The following is a 19,876-nucleotide window of genomic DNA, read 5'->3' as shown; positions in this document are numbered from 1 at the left end:
GGGGGGGGGGGGGGGGTTTCAAGGATGAATTGCTAAAAGTTATTATCTTTTATCGTCTCTTCTGCTCCTCATACATCACCTCGTCTGAGTTTTTTTTCATCAAGGCCCTTGCCTGGCTAATAAATGAGGATTATCCTGCAAAAATCTAGGTGTGTTGACCAGTTTAACCTAATCACTGAAATACAGTTTGTTTTATGTATATGACTTCTTAAAATACACTAGCCCTCAATTCTATTATGTTTAAATTCTTGTCTTTTCATAGTCATAGTTAACTTTTAATAATAAACTATTGCACAGTTCAGTCCCTGCACCCTTCACTTTTGCACTACCACCGCTGCACACACTCTACCACAGCACCCTGTCCTGCCATGGTCACTGCTTTTTATGACTGTGAGATATATGTGTGTGTGTGTTTGTTGTGTCCTCACCAGATGAAGTCCCGGCAGTGGGAGCAGTAGGTGGGCTGTCTCAGGTAGGTGGCCATGAACTTGTGTCCGTTGACCTGGTGGACCCTCCGGCGGACGGCACCCTGCCGCTTCCTGGGACGCATCCGCTGCCGAAACACGCGCTCCTCATTCTCGGCAGAGCCCACTGGAGCTGCACGCGCACACACACACACACACACACACACACACACACACACACACACACAAATTACAAGTTACAGAACATTGCATTATTCTGCGATATACTGCAATTTTCCATACTTCTAATTATGCTATGTATCTGTTTACCTAAAAAGAGAAATTTCTCTGTTTGCTCATCTTACTACATCAATTGTATTGCTGCAAAATGGGATTGTGTAGAATTTTGAAACTTCTGAAATAGGCCCAAAAAATTAACCAAGCTTCTATGCATGAGCTGCAGAGTAACATGTCTAATAATACATTATTTCTACTATACTTTTGTTAAACATTGGTGCTGGAAGTTGAAGAATCCTCAATGAGAAAAATGAGCATTTTAAGCAGTATTTGGTGTTCACATTGATGGTGAGTCAATGAGCCTTCACGATGTCTGCACTCGCACCATGTAACCACTAGATGGCGATGGCACTGTGTGGCTGAGAGGGACTGACGCGGTTCATTAAGGGACATGTTGAGCACAATGGTCTGTGCTTAGTCACACAGTCAGTCTCTGTGTCTCCCTCTGTCTCTCCGGCTCCCGCTGTCACTTTGTGTTTAATTACGACAGAGGGTTCCCCTCGCGGAGCAGCACAGATTTCAATTACTGCCTAATACTGTGTTAATTACACACACACACACACACACACACACACACACACTCAACCTGGAGCGAGAAAGTGAGTGAGAGAGAGAGAGAGAGTGGGTAGGGTTTGTTTTGCAGTGATGCTAACGAGATAATGGACATTATTTGTGAGTAAGAAGACAAATCAAATCCAAATAGTTGGCGTTTAATTTAATAGTGGTCAACTAGTCGGTTGATCGAGAGAGCAGAGCTTTTCTTTTATGCTTTTCATTTCATTTGTAAAATCGTCTGTCGGTATTTGTGATCCCTGGAGGACTTATCTTAACATTTTTGGTGACCCACTGGCCTTTCCTCTAACAACTCACACATGACATATATCAAATGTACAGAATGTTGTTAACTTTACTGAACACATGCTCTCTACGTGTTCCTCTCTCCTCGTCCTCACTCACACTCTTCCAGCCCCTTTTGCAATATGCCATCAACATTTTTTTATTTTTTTATTTATTTAACCTTTATTTAACCAGGAAAATCCCATTGAGATTACTAATCTCTTTTTCAAGGGAGTCCTGGCCAACACAGCGGCACAGATCACAACAACAATTCCATACATTACAGACAATTTCATAACAATTTCCTAAAAACTATTTGAAACATCACCTAGCAACCTATGACTGCTGCCTAGCAACGGGGTTAGACTTAGCGTCGTCCAATGCGGAGGGTGTGGTGTCGGGGGTCTGTGATAGACACGCTGTTCCTATTTGATGTCTTCATCACAAACCCCCAAAAGTCAAACAGTGACATGGTAACAACGTTATGGTCTCAAGTAGAGCCCGACCGACATATTGGCAGACAGATATTATCGGCCAATATTAAGCATTTCCCGAACATCGGTATCGGCATTTTTTTTTTTTAAATATTCATTCATCAAAATCATTTTATCATGACAAATAAGTGATTCTGATAAATGAAAATTTAAAAAATAAAAACAAACTGTCAACCATGTTATGAACGTTGGCGTTGTATAGTCTGTCCACCAGAGGACGCTCTACAACGTCCCTGTTAGGATGGGTTGCATAGTCTGTCCACCAGAGGACGCTCTACAAACGTCCCTGTAGTGATGGCGTTGTATAGTCTGTCCCCCAGAGGACGTCTATCACGTCCCGTTAGTGTGGCGTTGCATAGTCTGTCCACCAGAGGACGCTCTACAACGTCCCTGTTAGTGATGTGTTGCATAGTCTGTCCACCAGAGGACGCTACAACGTCCCTGTTAGTGATGGCGTGTTAGTATGTCCACCAGAGGACGCTCTAACACGTCCCTGGTAGTGATGGTGTTCATGTCTGTCCACCAGAGGACGCTCTACAACGTCCCTGTTAGTGATGGTGTTGCATAGTCGTCACCAGAGGACGCTCTACAACCCTGTTAGTGATGGTGTGTGCATAGTCGTCACCAGAGGACGCTCACAAAGTCCCTGTTAGTGATGGGTTGTATAGTCTGTCCACCAGAGGACGCTCTACAAAGTCCCTGTTAGTGAGGCGTTGTATAGTCTGTCACCAGAGGACGCTCTACAACGTCCCTGTTAGTGATGGGTTGCATAGTCTGTCCACAGAGGACGCTCTAAGTCCTTGTTAGTGATGGCGTTGCATAGTCTTCCACCAGAGGACGCTCTACGTCTTGTTAGTGATGGCGTTGCATAGTCTGTTTTATTTTTTCATAGTGTGTTTTGTTCAAAGGATTTTAGTTTCATATCTTAAGTTTGTATTTTATACATTTTATTTATCATAACTTATATAGTTTTGATGTTCCTCTGTTCTGTTGTGACAATAAAAAATATATATTATTTTACTGAAAACTCATAAATAACTACAAATAACTAATTTTAGGGAAATCATGTTTTTAACGCATTTCTGGATTTAAAAAGAATTTATATATGCTGGTATATCGGCATATCGGATTTTTAAATAACCAAATATTCGCATCAGTATCGGCCTTTGAAATCCTTTATCGGTCGGGCTCTAGTCTCAATCTCTAGTTTTAATCCTTGTGTTGTCTTTCCGTCAAAATTGAAAATCAAAACTTTTATTGACGCTTTAGCAATGTTTTTAACTTTTTCCTACATTTTTGTCCCTTTTTTTCAAATGGTTGTAACTTTTTTGACGTTTTCAACACTACACAACACTAACTTATTAACTTTAGTAAACAGTTATCTTTGGAATTTATGGTCAATAAATCTCATTTATAGGAAATTAGTAGTTAGAAAAGCAGAAATTGTGAATTATTTAGACTAAAATTAAAGCAATGGATGTTGATGGATAATCACAGACTGGAATATGTCAACTTTTACTCAATACTATTTGGAATTTTTTTTTTCTTCCCAAATACTATAAAATTGAATAAGACACCCCAAAATGAATGAAAGTAGAGATTTGTACTTGCCAAAGAGCGTTATGTGGAATCAATCATGTTATTTTGGGAAGTAAAAAAGAACATTGATAGAGGAAAACGGGTCAGTTTGACCCGAGGACAACGTGAGGGTTAATTCTTCTGCAACACAGAATGATGATCATTTTTTGAATTATGGTCTCTTTGATTGTAACAATCTCTCTCTCCCTAGCTCTTCTTATCAGTTATTTTTGAAAACAAGTGAAGGAGCTTTCTCAGAGATACATTAAAAAAATACTCTATGCTATTTATTTCAGATAGCTAATTTTCATTTACATGTGTTGCAGCTGTATGTCTATACAACATACAACTTCAACATAAGAAGAATGTAGCAGAGATGTCTCACTCTGTAGCTAAAACCTGAAGACCTAAACACACAGGGTGAAAACAGGATCTGCAGCAATGTGCAGTACAACAAAAATACGTTGTTTTAGGAAAATAAAACCATGTAAACCTATTCTGGTACAACCTCAAAATACAATTATGAACCTGAAAATGAGCAAAATATGGGCGCTTTAATGTCGTCGGCTGTTGTTTTGTGCACCGGTATCAAAAAGCAACTGATACCCAACCTTAATCAAGACTCAATGATTTACATGCAACATGCTGGTGGGATTGATTTCTGAAACTAATGACTTTTTAACAGTTTCAATAAGGAGCTTGACACAAGGTCATCCTGTCCCAACGTCCAGGGCGTCAGAGACCCTTTCCATCTCAGTCTAGGGCTGCACCGTGCGAGGAAAATATCTCATTGCGATTGCAATATGTTTCACGATATTAAAGGGAATGATCAGGTTTGTGTCATTTTTCTCATTTTCATCGACTAATATTAAATCTTAAAAAAATGAAAATGGTTATAGTGGGATTTTTGCGAGAGTCTGTACCAAAAAAGGCATTTTCTGTAGTCTGTAGGATAGGATTTGTGGGCCGGGACGTCTCTGCAGCGCCACAATGCTTCATTCAGAATGGTTTGACACATATTTTGCGTCCATCTGCAATTTAGATATTGCACTAGTCCATTTTGCAATTTCCAAAAAATTGCAATTAATTGTGCAGCCCTTTCTCAGACCTGTTCAAAACGACTGCTTTTCTCAGTTGGCCCACGTCCTCCAAGCATTTCAACTTGTCTTCGATAAAACCACATACAGTACTGTGTAGTGTGATACTTATGCATGTGCCATCGCTGGAGGCAGCCACACATTTAGCAAAAACCTTTATCTCACAGTAGGAAAAAAGCAGATGCCTACTGTTAAAATAATGGATGAATAGCATTCACAAAGCAACGACGGCATCCATTTGTCTCGAAGCCTACTCCTGGTTAGCTTCTTCATTTGCAGCTTGCAAGCTGCCACAATAACAGACGTAGAATTCCAGCCATTAACCATTAATAACCAAGTGTTTCTTACAAAGTGGCATTATACTAAGAGTATTATACTCCCAGCTGATAACAGAACCAGAAGAATAATCATATTTCACCTGCTTTTAACAGGGCTTTATGTGTGTGTGTGTGTGTGTGTGTGTGTGTGTGTGTGTGTGTGTGTGTGTGTGTGTGTGTTTGTTGTGGTGGCTCTCAGGCTGACAGTTCTACGCAAAACACATTTAAGTAATGACGCAATTTTTCATCCACATATCACACAATACACACCACACACACACACAACACACCCACACACACACACACACACACACACACACACACACACACACACACACACAGTACTTAAAAATATCGTATGACACTGCAGACAGAAGAAGCAACAGAGAGAAACAGAAAGAAACATAAACCTAGATTAAATAACAAATGTCTAACAGACAGAAAAGGCCTTGTCCTAATGACACCCTTTTGTCACCGTATTGATCTTCTTTGATTCTCCGCTTTCTCTCTCTCTCCCGTTCCTCTCTTTTTCGATGATGTAACTGGTCCATTAGAGAACACTCCACTTTATTAATCAATTTATCAACTCCCTCTGCCCCTCTTTCGACCTCCGGTTAACTCCCTCTCTGTCTTTCTCTTCTTCCATTCTGTGATTCATGTCTCTTTAACACTAATGTGGCACACACACACACACACACACACACCCACACACACACACACACACACACACACACACACACCCACACACCCACACACCCACACACACACACGTATGTGTCCTCTTCCTTCTCACCCAAAACCTCTGGAAACAATTTAACTTTTTCAAATGTAGCATACACCATCACCATCCGGCCTGTAGAGACAGGCCGGATGGTGATGGGATGATATGCACTAGGCCGGCATGATATGGAGAAAAATATCAATTACGATTTTTTTAGCTTGGAATTGATAGCGCGATTTACTGCCATGATGTTTTCTCCCGATGGGTGATGTTTATTGCACAGATGAACCATGACAAAAGAAAACAAATTGGCACTACCAAACACCTAGAGCACATTGCGCATCACCATCAGCCTGCAACCACGGAGGGATTACTGAATGAAGGGAGGGCATCGCAGCGCTTTAACACCTGTTTTATACAGTCTGGGATTAAAACTCACAGAAGGAAGTAGTATTGTTTGGGAGGCAGTCGGCTCGTAAAATTACATGAGAATCAAAGTCATTAAAAAAAATAAATACATAGAAGTCATTTGAAAATTAAATCGTGAACAGGGTGAATCGAGATCGTGATTTTATGACGCTTAATCGTGCAGGCCTAATATGCATCTTATTAGAGCCAGACCGATATTATCGGCCGATATTAGACATTTTCCGATATATCGGTATTTGCATTTAGAATAAAAAATATTTAATTAATTTATTAACTACATTTACATACTACATTTGTTATTACTACAACGCCCCTGTTGGCTACACTGGTTATTTTTTGTTATTGTGTTTTTAATCAAAAGGACTTTAAGTTTCATATCTTAAGTTTGTATTTTTATAAATATTATTTATCAGACCTTTAATATATTTGAACAAATCATCATATTATTTTAGTGAGAACTCATAAATAACTACAGTAAAATTAAGGTTAGGGAAATCTGTTTGTTTTGTAATGCGTTATTAGATTTTTTATTGCATATCGGATTTTTAAATAACCAAATATTCGTATCGGTATCAGTTTTAAAAATCCTTTATCGGTCGGGCTCTACATCTTACGATTATGTTTCCCTGACAGGCAAACTCTTCATTGTGTGAACTGTGTGTCCTCACCGGGTAGCAGAAAAAGACAGCGTGCATCGTGGGTAATACAGAGAGATTGATTCCATTTCTAACCACCAGTCAGTGTTGGTTTCTTTTAACCGTGGCTCAGGCTGACCGAGCAGTACTGCTGCCCGGACCTAAGCAGACCTTAGCCCCAGCGGTGGGAGATCAAAACCCCTTCTATGAGTTGTTTCTGGAAGGCACAGGCTATTTTTTGGCTTTTCATTCGTGTGAAATGTTATAGAAACACTGAAACATGCTTCTTTTATGTGTTTTCGGACTTCTAGGACAGGAGAATATCAGATGACAGCTCAAGACTCACTCTCTCGCACCCCAGCGCCTCCCATTATGAATAACGAGGTGATCTTAGAGCTCGGAGTCAAACACTGAACTCTGTGTCCTCATTAAACTGCAGCGGAAAAGCACTTACTGCATGACATCATGTCTCTCACCACCGTATGGGAGGAATACACACAGATACACAGGAAACTCAGTGACTACTTCCTGATGCAGTGGTGTTGATTACCCAGTGACAGGCTCAAGACTTGACTTGCCCACAGTGTGACACACACACACACACACACACACACACACACAAAAGAAAGGTGTAATTGAAAGTTCTGATTTAAAAAAAGAGAAAGTTAAAATAATTTTAACATAGCAGAGTAACACAGTGTTTGTCAAATGAATTTAAGGTTGATTGAAGATTGGTTTGAAGAGAGAGGAGGACGTAAAAAATTGAGAAAGAGGAAGAGGCAGCAGTGAAGTCTTGCTCAACACACAAGGAGCTTTAACTTTTAAGAAAACTTTGTGCTGAGCAACCACAGGCGCTTTAGACACGAGCACGCACGCACGCACACACACACACACGCACACACAAACACACACACACACATGTTCTCACTCCGAACGCATAAAACATGGTTGTTTGGACAGTGGCTGTCCGCGTGTGATCGATAATCGGTCTAGAATGAAATCGTTGGTCTCTGAATCTGAATCGAACTGTGTGGTGCCAAGAGAGGAGTCATTAAAAAAAGGAAAACAGATCCCGGTGATTAGCCGGCCTCGGATGCCCTGAGTCGACCCTGGGCTTTTATGTAGAAAAGATCCTTACCTTCACTGGAAGATCCTGATAGGTCAATAACAACATAGACCTTCCCCTCTGGCTCCAGGTCAATCTGCAGACACACAGGTAAGGGAAAACAGGATGAGGAGGTCGGCAAACAAGAGACAGGGAGAGAGAGTAAAGAGTACAAACGGGAGGAAAAGACAACAGCTTTAATTGGTGTTAACTGGTCTTTGTAGCTGTCTGATTGTGTGCATGTTGTCTACAGCAGTTACATGGAAAATAGTGCAAGAACACAACACAACAACATGACTTTAGTCAAAATGACTGCAGTGGCATACATATTGATATTGATACTGTATTGAGAGTGGCATGCATTTGCCGTGTTTGCAAAATTGAAAGTGCTTAATTAGGGGGGTGTAAAAAAATTGATTCACATTTGTATTGCGATTCAAGCTCTACTGATTCAAAATCGATTCATAGAATTGGGTTGTTACGTTATGTGCTGGTTTGTGTAATGTGGTCTCAACACTGTGAAATGTTGATGTAATATATTAGTATACAATGTATTTGCTGCATGACTATGTAACTCACACTGTGTAGTTCTTTTAAAAATGATATTTGGATTATCTTTTAAGAAAGGCCTGACCAGGGACTGGTTGCAAATTAGCCTATTGGCTATAAACCTTTTCATGTAATACGTCTACACATATTTATTATGGCCTTGACTGTAATAATTGTAATGTAATAATGTACGCTACACTGTCCCTGACAAATAAACTGATAAATAAAAATTAAAAATTAAAATTGCTATACACAGCATCACTGCAAGTGTATTCATTTTGAACACTGGAACAAGCTCGCAATTAAGGATTATTTTTCACTGTCAAGACATCAGTTGATTATTTTCGACATTAATCATTTTTATAATTTAAAGCGAAAAACGCCTGCTACAATATTGTACAGCCCAAGACAGTTGCATAAAACTGCTTGTTTTTATTCAATCAAAAGTCCAAGAAGAAATTCTGTTTGCCATCCCGGAAGACAAATAAAAGCAGTTAAGACGACAGTCCTATCACTATGCTTATTTGATATGATTTTGCATATATTTTCTATAGTGCGCTCCGTGTTGATATCAGAAAGATCTACCCCCTCACCGCCAACACAGAGGCGCTGTTGCCCGACTGTGTGATGGTAACATCCTGCTCGGCCAAATCTCACGGTGTCAAACGCAGCGGTGATGTGGTAACGTGTAGAAGAAAGAAAGTTGGAGGAAACAGAAAAACACACTGTGGTGTGGGACTCAGCGAACTCGAGGTTGACACATATCCTGTCGCACACACCCACATATCACATATACACCTCAAACACACACACACACACACTGGAGTCAGAATGTGTTTAGGCAAGAGAGAAGCTGAAGGGAGACAACTGCTGCTCTGCAATCTATTGAGTGGCTGCACGCGTTGGTGTGTGTGTGTGTGTGTGTGTGTGTGTGTGTGTGTGTGTGTGTGTGTGTGTGCCTGAGTGCATGCGAGCTCATCTAATGAAAGCAAGTGGGCATCGACCAGGGGCTCACAGAGTTTCTAACATCAGCTTGCACCACCCACAGCATCCATAATCCCCCCTTTTGCACAAACACACACACACGCCCACACACACACACACACACACACACACACACACACACACAAACACACACACACACACACACACACACACACACACACCAAGTGAACAGTGCTAAGTGAAGACTTTGTGCAGTAAAGGCGAAGAGGCGTGGGTTCAGTAATGTATACAGTAGGAGATAGAAAGCAGAGAGAGAGAGACGGATGAGGGGGAGGACAGGGAAAGTTTGTTGGCTCGTTCCAAAGTGAAAGTGCAGGGGCGGAGGAGTGTGTGTGGGGGGGTTGGGGGGGGAAGCACCCTGCCTGCAATTACTTATTTTTATACTTAAAACACTGTCTTTTCACATCCAGCATTTGCTTGTTCCAGGAACGCCACATTGTTGTTGGGTTGTTGTTTTTTGTTGTGTTTTTTCTTTTTTGGAGGGGGGGGATTAATGGATCTACGTTTTCAAGCAGCACAGAACACTGAGATCATCTGAAGGTTTAACTGGATAAATATTGCCATCCATCTGCATTTTCTACAAGAAGGACAGGAAGGAAGGAAGTTGTTGTGGCAGATGGACAGAGGAGGATGGCAGAATATTACCATGAATCTGGCAGAGGAGGGGGAGGGGACTCTCTCTGTTGCCAGGGTTTGAAAACAGAAAATGACTTGAACACCATTGAAATGTGGGCTGTTTTTGTCACCAGCTTCAATCAAAAAAAGGCGAGGTATTGTCTTACTGTCAGATATGTAGAGAACAAGAGTAGGCGCATCAACAATTGTACTAGCGGAGTGTTTTGTTCCTGCAATGTAACATTGGGCTGAATGAAATGATGTTTTCTGGAGAGGGCCTGACGTTCTGATTATGAGTGAAGGAGGCACACAAAGGTAAAGCTAGCTCGGGCTCATTGTTATTGGTTTTAATAAAACATGTGAATCTTCACATTATATCAGGATAGGAGACTTCAGATACAGTATTAGGGACCACTAAGGTCTATATAAAAGAGACTTCAGATACAGTTTAGGGACCACTAAGGTCATATAAAAGAGACTTCAGATACAGTATTAGGGACCACTAAGGTCTATGTATAATAGACTTCAGATACAGTATTAGGGACCACTAAGGTCTATATAAAAGAGACTTCAGATACAGTATTAGGGGACCACTACGATATATATAAAAGAGACTTTAGATACAGTATTAGGGGCCACTAAGGTTATATAAAAGAGACTTCAGATACAGTATTAGGGACACATAAGGTCTAAGATAAAAGAGGACTTTAGATACAGTATTAGGGGCCACTAAGGTCTATATAAAAGAGACTTCAGATACAGTATTGGGGACCACTAAGGTCTATATAAAGAGACTTCAGATCAGTATTAGGGGACCACTAAGGTCTATATAAAAGAGACTTCAGATACAGTATTAGGGGCCACTAAGGTCTATATAAAAGAGACTTCAGATACAGTATTAGGGGACCACTAAGGTCATATATAAAAGAGACTTAGATACAGGATTAGGGAACACTAAGGTCATATAAAGAGACTTCAGATACAGTAGTAGGGGATCACTAAGGTCTATATAAAAGAGACTTCAGATACAGTAGTAGGGGATCACTAAGGTCTATATATAATAGCATCCATAAAGCAGCATGTGATTATGCAGCAGCATTAGTACCTTTCATAACAATACTACTTGCGATAAATCGACAGATTTTAGTTCAAGTATTCAGTTCTGCCTTTCTGTTACTTAAAATGTATTGCTAAAATACAAACACAAAATACAAAAACAAATTGCTTGTTGAATAAAAAAAAATATAAAAACAGGAGGAAATTATTTCCAACATACTTTTACTGAACAAATTCAACGTTGAACTGAAAAAAGGCACCATTGAAAAAACGAAATGATAGTTGCATTTTAAAGAGCAGTTACTTGTACTCTCTTTCAACCAAGGTACAAAAACAAAAAGAGTGTTATCGCGATGTGTCGCGGTAACACACTTGGAGGAACTCGTTCCTTCCCCTCTGGGCAGAGATGTAACAAAAAAAGGTATTATTCTGAAAATAATAATACTATAATAATGAATGGTGTTAGTGATGAAACATTTGAAACGAAGCATTTAGATGTTTTTTTCAGATACAAGGTTGTTGTTTAGTAAATCTATCGCTGTCAGCGCCGTATTGTACCCGTAGTGTTTTGTGCGGGTCAGGGGGTACTTGGCTTCAAAAACCATTCCAAGGGGTTACATTACTGAAAGAACTTTGTGAACCACTGTTCTAGACAATCTCAAGGGATTTCCTTGACACTGTCCACTTTTTAGGTGATAAAATTGTTTTCCATCAATCTGTTGGTTGTGTGCTGCTAGGATGTTGTGTGCCTTCTTTATTGTGTTGTTGTTTTTTGCCTCCAAATGCAAATCATTTTCCCCCCCAAGCGGCAATAAAGACATTTTTCTCGATGTGTTTATCACCCAAGTTGATATCGCACTGATGATAAAAAACTGTAATGTATTGTATATGTATACACACAAACACACACACACACACAAACACACAAACTCAGCACCTCCATCCTCTGAGGTCTCAGCCCTCCATTCATCAGCTGCCTACTGAGCGTGCTCAGACTCACAGGTGCAGTCCCAGTGATCGAGGCGGCGGAGGAAGGAAAAGGCCCTGCAGTGTGCGCGTGTCCTCGATTGTTGTTGCCGCTGTGTGTTACTACTAATACACATGGCGGATGCGCTGAACTAGTTTGACTCCTCCTCCCTGTTTATTTGAGAGCTGATGGCTGTATGCACGCTGAGGTCAAAAGGTCACAGGAAGAGGAAGTAGGAAGATGTGTGTGACTGAAGATGTGTGTGGTTTCGGATGTGAGCATTACATTACATTGAGCTGGTTTAAACCATACTGTGTTCTAAAAATGGTGCCCAGTCATTCAAATGAAAGTTATGTTATGTTCAGAGCATTGGTCAAAAAGGGTTTTACTTTGCATGGCGGGGTGCACTGCACATTTGCATTAAGGTGCTGACACACAAGGCACAGGGCAAAGAAACAGTCTCGACGAAGGCCGACTGTAGCGTTGCCTCGTGTGCATTAAAATAGTCTTGACGAAGCCTTGTGTGTGGCTCTGGCCAAAAAACTGCTACAAGGCTAGAGTTGACAGCAGGGCTGGGTACAGGGTTGGGTACCGAAACCCGGTGCTAATACGGCACCGGTGCCTAAACGACTGGTATCTACCAGACCGAAGTGCAATGTGGATTTCAATGCCTCATTATGGTACCGCGTCGACAGTTCTCTGGGATATGTGTTCATGCTAATCGAATGTGACCAGTTTTAGTGCAAACCGCTAATTAGCTTATAACGCTATTTGTCGGGGTACCGGTAAAGTAAAAAAGAAATGGCTTTTTCTATACCACTAACAAGGCCAAATTAGCACCACACGTCCACGGTAGAACAATGAGGGTCCCTACATGTAAACCAAAGCATTGAGTCTGTCACTGTAAGTATACAGACAGTTTATTAAAAAGATAAAGTTTATGAAGACTGTACCATTCGTGTATACAGGCAGGCGCCATCTTGGTAAAACAGTCATGCCCCGTCGAACCGAGAACACGTGTAACCAGGAACCAGTAATAAGGCTCAAGCACGGCGTTTGTCATTCGGCCTATTATTCCACACTGAATGATATGACCTCATCATCTCTGTTTAATTGGTAAACTTGACCAGGATATCCACATAACATACAATGTCACATAACATAATATCACATAATAACACAAATAACGTCCACATTAAGCTGATGCGTTTCCACAAATTTAATTTGCTTCAAACACACATGTGGTAAAACGGTGTGTGTGGTTGTGTGTGTGTGTGTGTGTTTGGTGTGTGTGTGTGTGTGTGTTGTGTGTGTGTGTGTGTGTGTGTGTGTGTGTGTGGTGTGTGGGCATATTGTGCTGTATATTTAAGAGGGAAGTCTAAGCATAATTAGTTATTTACCTTGAGGCAAGGATCTTTACACACACCACACACACACACACACAAGCAAATTAAATTGCAGGCTTTATTGAGCAGGTTTCCCTCCATCCACCCTAATGTATTGCTAGACAGTGGTGGGTGGGTGTGTGTGTGTGTGTGTGTGTGTGTTGTGTGGTGTGTGTGTGTGTGTGTGTGTTGTGTGTGTGTGTGTGGTGGGTGTGTGTGGCTCCTTGCCTAAAAATAAAGGTCCTTCAGAAAGTGTCGATGAGTCCTGTCTACACATGCCAGCTCTGTCTCTCACCACACACACACACACACACACACACACACAACAGTGGCACCACACACAGTGGCACACACTATACACAAACACGCCCACAGTCTGTTAAGGTTCAAGTGAAAGCATATGACATTGCTGAACTCTTGGCTCAGATTCGCTGTGAACACACACGGGAGGAGAGCTGGCGTCAGGCCAACTAGATATCATCTGGACTCCAACGAAAGCAGTCCAGTTACGCACTATACATACTGTAGGAAAGTGTAATTGCAATAAAAAAAATCAATAAAAACATTGTTTAAAAAAAAAGACAAGTACACAAGTGTTGGTCTAAACTATAATATTAGAGCTGCAAAGATTAATCGATTAGTTGTCAACTGTTTTTTAATTAATAGTTACATATTTTAATAAACCAGTTAAGCAGTTTAAGTCATTTTTTTATCCAGAAAAAACAAAATCTTGCTGATTCAAGCCTCTAAATGGAGAGATTTTCTAGTTTCTTCTCTCGTCTGTGACAGGAAACCAAATATTAAAGCCCGACCAAAATTATGGAGAGATGTCAGCGTGGGGGGGCTGCCCATGGAAAGGCGCCCAGAGCAGTTGGGGTTTTGGTGCCTTGCTCAAGAGCACCTTGGCAGTGCCCAGGAGGTGAACAGGCACCTCTCCAGCTACCAGTCCACCACCATACTTTGGTCCGTATGGGCCAACCAGAACAAATTTGACCCCTTTAAAAAATGTCTTTATCTGAAATATGGGTTTGTCTTTAACCAAATTAACACTAAAAATGGATTGGATTCTAGACAACGCTCACTTTCATTATTTCATTATTGACCAAAAAGTTGTGTAAAACTAGCGGTAGTGAGGTGGTGTTAGTGAAAACTAAAAGTCTGAAAAAAGGACAAAAATGTCAAACTTTTGACCTTTTTTGACCCGGGAGGACAACACAAGGGTTAAGGACTTAATCTCATCAGTGTCAGTGAGCCAATCAGCATCCATCTACCAAGATCGGATAATGCTTGTGATTGGCTGTCTAACGTTACATGTTGAGACATGCAGGAAAAGGAAAAACAGCTCACATATTGAAAGCTGAAAAACTAAAGAAAAAGATAATAATGTACTGTAATGTTGGACTTTCTTTTTGTTTTATAAAATTGATATTGAAAAACGTATTAGTCCCCCTATCGTAACGGGGGGGGGGTATTGAATGTGTTAAGTCCTATGAACGGCTATTTCACTTTGCCCTGTAGCAGCAGTTGAATCAACGTAATGAAGAAGAAAAAAACAGATCAAAACACCAACAAAGAGAAAGATCACAGTGAGAAGCCCACAGAGACAAAGAGAGAGAGAGAGAGAGAGAGAGAGAGAGAGAGATGGAGAGATAGAGAAAGAGTGAGATGAGAGAGACAGGGAGAGAAAGAGAGAGAGTGTGAGAGAGAGAGGGAGAGAGAGAAGAGAGAGCGAGAGAGAGAGAGAGAGTGTGAGGAGAGAGAGGGAGAGAGTGAGAGAGAGAGAGAGGGAGAACAGAGAGGACATTGTGTTTTATCTGTCATCAGTGACAGAGCACACAGCCTCTGTGGAGTGACACACTGCAGACCCTTCACACGCACGAACACACACACACACACACATTTGAACTGCTACACTTACAAGGACCCTCATTGAAACTGTGCCTCATGAGACAGCTTTTCTAACCCCAAACCTCTTTTCGGTTGGGTATCATTTGAAGATTTTTCAATACATAAAACATCTGACTTATGGTACGGACACAGAAATGATGCAATAACTTTGCCTGCTTCAATTGAAATGTCTATGCCGAGTGTACTTTGAAATACCCCACAGTATGCAGAAGTAATGGATACCTTTTACAGTTGTTAAAGTCAGTTTATGATGAAATATGGATGCAAATAAAAACATATTGAGATGCAGCAAAGACGGACACACACACACACACACACATACACACACACACACATTCTGTCGGCAGCCACTCATGCCTGTCCTCCTGCTTAATGTGTCTATGCCTAATTTGTCTCTGTTGAGTAAGTGATGCTGTAGCATTGTGACCAGGAGCACTATGGCACACACACACACACACCACACACACACACACACACCCCACACACACGCACACATGCACACATGCACCGCACACAACACACCACACACCCACACCACACACAAGAACACACTCTGCCTCATATGAACTACGAAAACCTCAGGTAATTGTACAGTAAAGAGGTTGTTTTTTTCAGCTGTTACAACTTTCTGTCAGGACTTACTCTTTTTGGCACCCTGCATCAGTATACACACAGACAGACATGTAATTCTGACTTGCCGTTCCAGGATAGAACCACTTGGCGGCCATCTTACCAGGGCTATACGTTTTAGATTTGCTTCAATTAGAACCAATGGGGAAAGAGGCTCATGTCATATCTATTGTTCTATATCTATGAGTGTACATTTAAAGGGGATATTCAGATTTGTTGAAGTAGGGTTGTATGAAGTACTTATCCATCAACAGCGTATTTCAGATGGAGGGCCCGAAGAGAGTAGAGATGATGGTTTCAGATGCCTGTTGGTAGGGGCTGTCTGACAGCCAGGTAAAGTAAAATATTCTGAAGGGTTTAAAAAGGTTTAGTGACTTGGGGCCCTATTTTACGGATCTAAGGCACGGCGTGAAGCGCCTGGCGCAGGTGAGTTTAGGGCGTGTCCAAATCCACTTTTGCTAGTTTAACGGCGGGAAAAAGGGTCCGTGTACCGGGCGCATGGTTCAAAGGGGTTGTACTGGTGTGTATAGCTGTTTTTTGGGGCGTAACATGCAATCAACCAATCAGAGTGTCATCTCCTATTCCCTTTTAAATTGCAAAGATTGTACCTTGGCGTTTTGCTATTATGATGACACATTTGCACCATAATATTCTTAGATGTAATCTTTTGTATGTGTGTGTGCTGCTGCTCTTCCCTGTGTGTGTGTAACAAGCACAGTGTGCACGTGCTTTGCACGAGTCTAGGGATGTTTTACTAATGTGCTGTTAAAATAACAATGAAATGCTGTGTTATTGACTTGAGAGGTTTTTGAGGGTCAATGGCGAAATCACTTCCCGCTGCCTCAAGATAGCAATATGCCCAGAATGCACCTGAACACACCTCCTTGTAACACCAGCACGCGCATGGGCGCAAAGCTGGGCTGAGGTGCATTTGATATTAAAACAACGTGGTCGCTGGACGGTCTTAAAACATCAAAGACACTTGTGTCGGGCTTTGCGCCGGGCCGGGTGCCAGATAGGGGCCCTGGTATGTTTCGGTCCCAGTCCCAGTCCTAGGAGACCTAAGACCCTATGGCTCTTAACCTTTTGGACCATGTCCAGGGTTTTCCCTGCCCCTGTAAGGTTTAGGTGCAGCACCTAAGCCGATTGAATGTCACTAACAGACTTCAGATCTGATTGTCGTTGCACGTCTTGAGCAAGTTTAGTTTTGTCTTTACATTTTTTTTTGTTATTTATTTATTTATAATCCGCGTTTCAGATATAATAACGGTCCAAATGATGTGAAAAAGGGACGCAAAACTCCCACAAAGGGACACAAAGCGACTACAAAGAGATGCAAAATCCCCCAAAGAGACACAATACGTTTACTTCTGTATTCTTTTTGTTGCAAAATGTAACATTTTCTTTAGGAAGGATGCCTAAACCCCTTGCAAATATGTCTCACCTACGTCTCAAACACAGATGTCTATGAATTTAACAGTCTAACATTTTAGAAACTGCAATCCAGCCAATTAGATCAACAAAATAATTTATGCATCGTACAACTGTGGCACAAAATAACTTGATCCTGATCCTCTACAGTATGGGATCCTCTCTACTAACAGTTGTATGAACTGTGAGTTTGAATATGCATCTGTGCAAAAAAGCAGCAGTTAGTGTTCCCCTGTGGTTTCACACAGATGGAGATAGAGCCCGTTGCCTGGAAGAACGGAAGAGAGAGAAAGAGAGAGAGCGAGAGAGAGAAGCAGAGATAAAGGAGAGACATTAACCTCTAACTGATTCATGACGTGGTTTGATGACACCTATGAGGAGGGAGAAGGGGGAGAGGGGGAGAAGCTGTGGAAACAGAAAGAATTGAGCCATAATTCATAATGGTTGTGGATGGCCATGAAATCAAGCAAATGATAAATGGCGAGACTTCCCAGAGTGAACAAACAGTTCATTAAGACTCTCGCTCCACTTACTGCTGAATAGATAATGTGTATGAAGAGAGCAGGAAGAAGCAGATGAGAGAGACAACTGCCCTCTATACGTTCATCTCCCTTAGAACACCCATTCATTATTGTCATATTTATTGCTCTCTCGCTCTCAGCGTGAGTGGAGGAGAGAGGAAGAGACCGCCCACACACCCTTCTGCTTCTACACACACACACACACACACACACACACACACACACACACACACACACAAAACTCGCTCCTCAGCCCATATGGGTCTTTTGCCAGTTCTCTTGTACATTGTGATCTCTTACATGTTATGTTTAAAAAAAAAAAAAATTGCCTCTAGGTTATTCACACACACACACACACACACACACACACACATTATATTATATATTATTATATTGCCCCTCCACCAACACTAACTTACCTGAGGCGTTAGTGGACCATTATTTCTCCTCAAAGATTAACATTGGGGCTGTTTGGCCTTTATGAACAGCACACCACTGAGCACGGCCCTCACCGACGGCCTTGAACGCACCAACATGATGACACACATATTAATCGGCACATTTACCAAACCCAAAACACTTCTGCTTCCTCGCCTGAGAAGCCTACGCGGGCAAACTACTCGTCGGTGCGTTCCACTGTTTGTGGAAGTGTTGTAAACAGTCAGGAACCGCGGAAGGATACGACTAAACAAACTAGAGCCCGACCGATAGATCGGCGGGACGATATTATCGGCCGATAGTTTCCCGATCTATTGGTATCGGCATTAATAATGGTTGATCAAATGTAAAAAATAATAATAATATTCATTTATCAAAATCATTCATAATGACAAATAAATTATTCTGATAAATGAACATTTAAAAAAATAATATAAAACAGACGTCAACCATGTTATGAGCGTTGGCGTTGCATAGTTTGTCAGTTTGCCAGAGGACGTTGTAGAGTGTTTCCTCTCTCCTCGTGTGAGGAAGGGAGACAAGTGGAGGACTCAAGGAGGTAATTTAAGACATGAGATGCAGCGCAACACTCCTAAGGGGTTGAGACTAGAGATGGTCCCGTACCATGTTTTCTTCCTGATTCCAATACCTGAACTTGCATATCGGCCGATCCCGAGTACTGGTCCGATACCAATGTGTCAAGAGGTGGAAAGTAACAAACTACTCACGTTACTGGTATTGAGTCGTTTTATTTGTGTACTTTTACTTTTTAAAATGTGTAATTTTACTTAAGGGTCCAATGTGTAGGAATTTCTCCCATCTAGCGTTATATATCGCAATCAACTCTCTGGCGCCTCGCAGTTCAAAGGACGTATCACAGCTACGGTGGACTTCACGCTTCAGAAAGCCGGTCTCTTACTCTTTTTAATATCCTATTCAACATAAGAAGAAGACTCCTGTTCCTGAAATTTGGATTTTGAATACGTGTGGTCCTCTATGTTTCCTTCTTCAAACTTGCCTGTGAGTTTATCATGTGACATCAAACGCAAAAGGCCGAGCAGTACGTCCTGTACGTCCCTGTATGTCTGCCCCAGTTCATGCAAATGGGAATGTAAAATATCAAGCTAAAAAGAATACTTGGGATTGATTGGCCTTAGCCTTGGATGTTTATTAGTTGGGGGGGGGGAGAGGGTGAAGGAAAGCCTCCAGTGTAAATATTTTGTTTGTTAGTGTCATTTACTCTGTTGTTTGGATGGTATCCATAGCAACAAGGTCATAAGCTGGCCCAGAAACAGGACATGGTCATGTTTGGCTCCTTTAAGGACTCTTTTATAGCTCTGACTGAGGTTAATTCAAAGATTCAATCATTAACGTCACATGCTGTCAAAAAAGCGTTAATGAGCTTCACTTGAACCTGACTCACACTCGCATTCCTCGGACACACACACACACACACA

General features: G+C 41.4%; 1 protein-coding gene across 2 annotated transcripts in view; it reads right to left on the bottom strand.

The window, feature by feature from the left end:
• LOC116705557 (protein kinase C epsilon type) overlaps window positions 1-19,876 on the bottom strand; it is a 75,622-nt gene that overhangs the window by 38,284 nt on the left and 17,462 nt on the right. For both annotated transcript variants that reach the window (XM_032541827.1, XM_032541826.1), the window contains exons 2-3: window positions 7,948-8,011; window positions 429-597 (exon numbers count right to left, since the gene is read on the bottom strand). In XM_032541827.1, coding sequence (XP_032397718.1) covers window positions 429-597; window positions 7,948-8,011 — 233 coding nt within the window. The remainder of the gene's footprint in view (window positions 1-428; window positions 598-7,947; window positions 8,012-19,876) is intronic.

The sequence above is a fragment of the Etheostoma spectabile genome, chromosome 17 (assembly GCF_008692095.1).
Source record: "Etheostoma spectabile isolate EspeVRDwgs_2016 chromosome 17, UIUC_Espe_1.0, whole genome shotgun sequence".
In the NCBI taxonomy this organism is placed as follows: domain Eukaryota; kingdom Metazoa; phylum Chordata; class Actinopteri; order Perciformes; family Percidae; genus Etheostoma; species Etheostoma spectabile.
The sequence above is the reverse complement of the archived record's forward strand: the minus strand, read 5'-3'. Positions and strand labels throughout refer to the sequence as shown.